The sequence below is a fragment of the Bison bison genome, unplaced genomic scaffold (assembly GCF_000754665.1).
Source record: "Bison bison bison isolate TAMUID 2011002044 unplaced genomic scaffold, Bison_UMD1.0 scf7180017864461, whole genome shotgun sequence".
In the NCBI taxonomy this organism is placed as follows: Eukaryota; Metazoa; Chordata; class Mammalia; order Artiodactyla; family Bovidae; genus Bison; species Bison bison.
In genome coordinates this window covers 350,199-356,938 of record NW_011495023.1, presented here as the reverse complement: position 1 = coordinate 356,938, position 6,740 = coordinate 350,199, and the positions used below count along the sequence as shown (strand labels likewise).

General features: G+C 36.9%; 1 protein-coding gene across 5 annotated transcripts in view; it reads right to left on the bottom strand.

The window, feature by feature from the left end:
* Positions 1-6,740, bottom strand: part of LOC105002977 (selenoprotein O-like) — a 34,540-nt gene that overhangs the window by 13,195 nt on the left and 14,605 nt on the right. For all 5 annotated transcript variants that reach the window (XM_010859845.1, XM_010859846.1, XM_010859847.1 and 2 more), the window contains exons 10-15: positions 5,218-5,290; positions 3,408-3,491; positions 2,512-2,641; positions 1,466-1,510; positions 1,284-1,365; positions 1,086-1,178 (exon numbers count right to left, since the gene is read on the bottom strand). In XM_010859845.1, the coding sequence (XP_010858147.1) occupies positions 1,086-1,178; positions 1,284-1,365; positions 1,466-1,510; positions 2,512-2,641; positions 3,408-3,491; positions 5,218-5,290 (507 nt within the window). The remainder of the gene's footprint in view (positions 1-1,085; positions 1,179-1,283; positions 1,366-1,465; positions 1,511-2,511; positions 2,642-3,407; positions 3,492-5,217; positions 5,291-6,740) is intronic.

Genomic DNA, 6,740 nt, shown 5'->3' with positions numbered 1-6,740 from the left:
TTTTCATCAAGAGGCTCTTTAGTTCTTCACTTTCTGCCATAAGGGTGGTGTCATCTGCATATCTGAGGTTACTGATATTTCTCCCGGCAATCTTGATTTCAGCTTGTGCTTCATCCAGCCCGGCATTTTGCATGATATACTCTGCATTTAAGTTAAATAAGCAGGGTGACAATATACAGCCTTGTATATTGTACTCCTTTCCCAATTTGGAACCAGTCTGTTGTCCCATGTCCAGTTCTAACTGTTGCTTCTTGACCTGCATACAGATTTCTCAGGAGGCAGGTCACGTGGTCTGGTATTCCCGTCTCTTGAAGAATTTTTCAGTTTGTTGTGATCCACCCAGTCAAAGGCTTTGGCGTAGTCAATAAAGCAAAAGTAGATGTTTTTCTGGAACTCTCTTGCTTTTTCGATGATCCAGCAGATGTTGGCAATCTGATCTCTGGTTCCTTTGCCTTTTCTAAATCTAGCTTGAACATCTGGAAGTTCTTGGTTTGTGTACTGTTGAAGCCTTGCTTGGAGAATTTTGAGCATTACTTCTAGTTAATATCCATATCCACAATAGCCAGAAAATGGAAATGATCCAAATGTCCATCAACTAGTAACTGGATAAACAGAACGTGGTCTATCCTTATAAGGGAGTTATAAAGTAATAAACAGAAAATAATATTTTAAGATATACTTAAGAGATCTTAAAAGTAATAAAGAGGAAAGAACCACTGATATAGGTTATGACATGGGTGAACCTCAAAAATAAGCCAGATACTAAAGATTACATATCATATGATTCCATTTACAGAGAATGTCTAGAAAGGAAATCTTAAGAGACAGAAAGCAGATTAGTAGTTGCTTGAGAACAGAAGCAGAAAAAAGGGATTCACTGCAAATGGGCACAAAGGATCTTTTAGAGTGATGGAATTGCTCTAAAACTGAACTGTGGCATAGCTGCAAAAAATCTGCACATTATTTAAAAATCACTGAATTGTACACTTAAAATGAATGGGATTTTAGGGTATGTAAATTATGCCTTATCAAACCTGTTAAAGAAAAGTGAGTTAAGAAAAAAGCCAAAAGGCATGAATAAATACCTGAGGAATGACTAGTTCCTGTAATTGGCTTTGAGTGATCTCACTGAGCTGCCGAAATGTCATTGTAAAGTCAGCTTCTGTCTTTTCCATGAGCTAATGAAAATAATTACATTTAGCAACCTCAGTCATTCCAAGAATATACAGTGTATTCAGTCAAATGTTAATCAGGAAAAAAAGATAAAACGATAATAAACTCACATGTAAGAGAAATGCAATTAAATCATCATCACCCTCGCTTTTTCCAAGTAATCCCAATTTGGCTTTGAACAGTTCTCTAAATCTAAAAGGGAAAACGCCAATTCGTTATTAAAATTCTCACTATTTTAAGAATTGCCCTCAAACCAAGCAGGATGCTTTAATATGTGTTCAAACAAACGAACCTTGTATAGTAAAGAACGGGATACTCCTTAAGGATCTGAGTGGCACTGTAGGGAGAAGAAAGGAGAGCATAGGTAAACCTGAATTTAATATTCACATTCTTGAGTTACATTTTATGTGAACAAAGTGAACCTTCTCATATATTAAATGATGTTCGATATGTCTACTGATTCTATTTTAGTGATTTAATTATATATCATATCTTAGAGAAAATTGTCCATATAAATTTACTGTCTCAAAGATTTGAAGACAGTACAGGTCAAATCATGTCACTCCTGAAATATCACTATATAGAATTAGCTTAGAGGATAAATGCTAATATGTCTCCATAATACCAAAAGAATCTGGTGTATTTTAAAACTTATCTTAGACCCCAAACAATGCATTAGATACCTCACCCAGTACAATGACATTTTATTTGCCTGAATGGGATGGAAGGGAAAATAACACACAAATAGATGTTTAGTGAGGGAAAATATCTGAAAAACTTGTTCTCTTTTAACAGTAGAGAAAGTGGCAGAGAAGGGAAGATAACTGTGGGGGTTGGGAAATGTAGTAGTTTCCAAATCAAAGTGGGTGGGATGGGGGAGGAATGAGTGAGCTGCTCAAATCATTAAAAGGTAAGGAAAGTAGGGGGAAAGTTAAAGATAATGCACAACATAAAACAGAAGGAATAAAATATATCAATTATTATAGTCAATGTGAATAGCCTATATATGTCTGTTAAATAAAAAGCCCGACTACTTAGAAATTCAGAAAAACAGTAATAAATAACCTTTGGATCAAAGAAGAAATAAACTATGATTTCACAACACCTAAAAAACAATAAATAGGAGAACATTTTATCCTTATAAGTATGGAAAAAGGCCAACAATGTACCCTCCCCCCCAAAAAAAATATATATATATATAAACATACATATAGTTTGGAAGCCTTCATTATTAAATATTAAAGATTGTTTTTAAAATGTTTCTTGGTTTTAAAAAAGTGATCACTATACAGATATATTTTCACACTGATTTAATTAGTAGATTTTAGGTTTACTCACAGTTGCTTTTGCCTAGGATTCAATAATGGGTTTAGTGCTTGTAACAACTTGTTTAAATTAAACATCCCAATATTGGCCTGATTTCCTATTTTATATCTTCTTTCATCATCAGATGTGTTTGGTACAAAATCTGTTTAGAACAAAAATACAACCGTTTTACAATGATGACAATTATAATAGTTCTTTCTTCATTTTTAAGTTTACATTTAAACTTAATGAATTTATATTTATTAGATAAAAACATTTCTGACATTTAAACATTTAACTCAAGAGTAATGTAAATACTTAATACCCATGCTCATGAAAATCTTTTAAAATATGAATATTTGCCTAATAAAGGCACACATTTCTAACCTACAAGAATTTCTGGGTTATCACATGTACTTCACACTCCATCTCAACAGCATGTTCCCCAACCCTGATCCTATAACAGATTAGTAAGGGGGAGGTTAAATTACTTGACCAAGGGCACAGATTAAGGATCGATCAGATGCCAGAGTTCAGACTCATGTCTGTCTGACAATGAAGGCCCTTCCTCCCTTCATGGCATCTTCTCTTAATAAGTAATTTTTTGGCTTTCTGGGTTTTTTTGCCACTCCTAGGGGCTTGCGGGATCTTAGTTCCCAGACCAGGGATTGAACCTGTGCCCTTGGCAGTGAAAGCTCAGAGTCCTAATCTCTGCACCACCCATGGATGGGAGTTCCCATCTTTGAGGACTCGATATTATCTCCCTGTGGCACCTGGAAGATTGAGTAGCACATAACACAACTGTTTAATCAATGAACCCAATTCTTTCTACTACCTCAGCCTTGTGTTAGCCATAATGGTTTATCTAAAATAAACCAGTGATAATTTTTTTTAGTGAAATAAAGAATATATATATAAATCATACATACCTGGATTATAGGCCTCCATAAAACCAAATGGACCATAGTCAATTGTAATGGATAACAAACTGAAGTTATCAGTATTACAAACACCTAACAACAACAACAAAATGCCAAAAGCATGATAATAAAACAATAAAGCATTTTTAACTGTATAAAACTATACAGAATAGGAGAGGTCATGAAGATGCATCTGTTTTAGAAATGAAACAAAATCAGTTTATCAATTGAAAGTTTAACTGGTGAAGTCAAGTAGCTTAATATATATTAAAACTGTATTTTAAAATTAAATTTAGCCTTTTGTTGTATACTTCCCCTCCCCAAAGATTTCAAATACTACAGGAATAAAAGCCCCAAGAAATAAAAGTTCCTCTCATTTGTCCTGAATTTCTAGCATTTATTTGAAAATATATGTAGTTTGGAATGCAACTGAGACTACTAAAGTAACATTAAGTTTCAAAAGTTGTGAGAGTGGGGGAAAGGTAAAAATATCCATATTGGTACATATCCATGTACCCCATAACTAACAGTCCTTAGCTGCAGACCACCAGCAGAGTGGGGAGGGAGTGTGACCTCCTAGGGGAGGGGGTCATGGCAGAGTGCGGGGAAGGAGGGAGGCTGGGCGTGCATACACCAGCCTAATGTAGGAGAATTGGATGTGGTGGCAGCAGTGTCCACGGTAGACGGTTTCACCCTTTTTCAGAGCAGGATGACTCAGCTTGTCAAAGTGTTCAGTATATATATACTCTCTAATCCAGCCATTCCACTTTCAGGAGTTTATCCTCAGAAACTCACCTTCAGATACAGCTGCACTGTGGTCACTGCAGCATAATTCGTAAAAGCAAAAACTCTGAAACACCTCCCTGCTCACCACCCCAACCCATCCCAAGTGAGACATAGTGAGTATGTAATTAAGGCAGAGTTCAAGAGGTTTTGCAACGTGAGAACCCTCTTTGGTATTTAGCCAGAGATCTTAGTATATATATGATTTGCTTTTGGCACCCCACTCCAGTACTCTTGCCTGGAAAATCCCATGGATGGAGGAGCCTGGTGGGCTGCAGTCCATGGGGTTGCTAAGAGTTGGGCACGACTGAGCAACTTCACTTTAACTTTTCACTTTCCTGCATTGGAGAAGGAAATGACAACCCACTCCAGTGTTCTTGCCTGGAGACTCCCAGGGACAGGGGAGCCTGGTGGGCTGCCGTCTATGGGGTTGCACAGAGTCAAACACGACTGAAGCAACTTAGCATAGCATAGCATTCTCAGTTCAGGCAGATATTCCTTCCAGTGTAACCCCACACAGTGAATGGCTTACAACACACACAAGCCAGCCCTGTTTTTATAGATGTATGAATACCATCCAAAAAAAGTCTAGAAGAATTGAGATGAAATCATTACTAATGATCCTGGAAGATCAAGAATATCCTGGAAGACAGAACTCACAGGCACTTCTGTATATTTTAAATTCTTTACCATAAGCACAGATAGTGCTTTTATGATTAAGGTTTTTTTTTTTTTTTTTTAAAAAAGCTTTTAAAAGACCTAATATAATATATACTCACAAGGGTAAAAAGCTTTACAGGTAACAATACCCCCATCAAATCAAGGATGCTTATTCTATTTTGTGTATCTGTTCCATTCAAAATCATTTTAAACATGAGAGAATTCTCTTTTGCTAAAAACAAATTCATATATTATAAATGTTATTCCTGCTCACTGGTGGGAATATTTAAAATACACACAAAAAAGAAGTCTTCTGGTTCCAACAGATTGATTCTACTTTCTTATCAGAAGACTGAAACATCAGTAGATAACTTACCATGAGCAAAACCAACAGACATCCACAAGGCAATGAGCTGTGCCGTCTCAAACACCACAATAGAAAAGAAATCCTAAAATAAAATTTAGAAAATTTTCAGACTCCTCAGTAGTGTCTATGCTTTTAGGATCTTTCTGTTTCCAACACGGAAAGATCCCCTCAAAGGTGGGCCAAAAGATGATTAAAGAGATGGAAATTAGTACGTGTAAGAAAACAACGGAAGAACATAGAATTATTGACCCAGAAATAACATAAAAAAAGGCTCAGGCACAGTATTATGATCAGATTTTCTCCATGCACAGTAAGAAAAGGAAAAACATTAGAATTCAGCATAAAGTTTTATGCTGAGTTAAATGTAAACATGGAGTTAAATGTAAACAAAATGAGTTATTAAACTTTGAAATAAGTCACCAAGAAAAATAATGGAATTTCTTTGTAGCTGTTAAAAGAAAAAGATTATGCAGATCAAAAAATTTCCATATGAATAGATCAAAATTCCATATGAATAGAAAATCTCATTTGCATATGATGTATGTATTTTTTTTACAGCCACTACTATAGAAATATCTATATATCAAATGTGTGAGAAAAGATTATATGTGACAAGTTACAAAAAACAACATATGTAGTCAGGATGTAGTCACACTTCAGATCAGTCGCTCAGTGGTGTCCAACTCTTTGCGACCCCATGAATCCCAGCACGCCAGGCCTCCCTGTCCATCACCAACTCCCTGAGTTCACTCAGACTCATGTCCATCGAGTCAGTGATGCCATCCAGCCATCTCATCCTCTGTCGTCCCCTTCTCCTCTTGCCCCCAATCCCTCCCAGCATCAGAGTCTTTTCCAATGAGTCAACTCTTCGCATGAGGCGGCCAAAGTACTGGAGTTTCAGCTTTAGCATCATTCCTTCCAAGGAAATCCCAGGGCTGATCTCCTTCAGAATGGACTGGTTGGATCTCCTTGCAGTCCAAGGGACTCTCAGGAGTCTTCTCTAACGCCACAGGTCAAAAGCATCAATTCTTCGGGGCTCAGCCTTCTTCACAGTCCAACTCTCAGATCCATACGTGACCACAGGAAAAACCATAGCCTTGACTAGACGGACCTTTGTTGGCAAAGTAATGTCTCTGCTTTTGAATATGCTATCTAGGTTGGTCATAACTTTCCTTCCAAGGAGTAAGCGTCTTTTAATTTCATGGCTGCAGTCACCATCTGCAGTGATTTTGGAGCCCAGAAAAATAAAGTCTGACACAGTCTGACACTGTTTCCCCATCTATTTCCCATGAAGTGATGGGACTGGATGCCATGATCTTTGTTTTCTGAATGTTGAGCTTTAAGCCAACTTTTTCACTCTCCACTTTCACTTTCATCAAGAGGCTTTTGAGTTCCTCTTCACTTGTGCCATAAGGGTGGTGTCATCTGCATATCTGAGGTTATTGATATTTCTCCCGGCAATCTTGATTCCAGCTTGTGTTTCTTCCAGTCCAGCGTTTCTCATGATGTACTCTGCATATAAGTTAAATAAA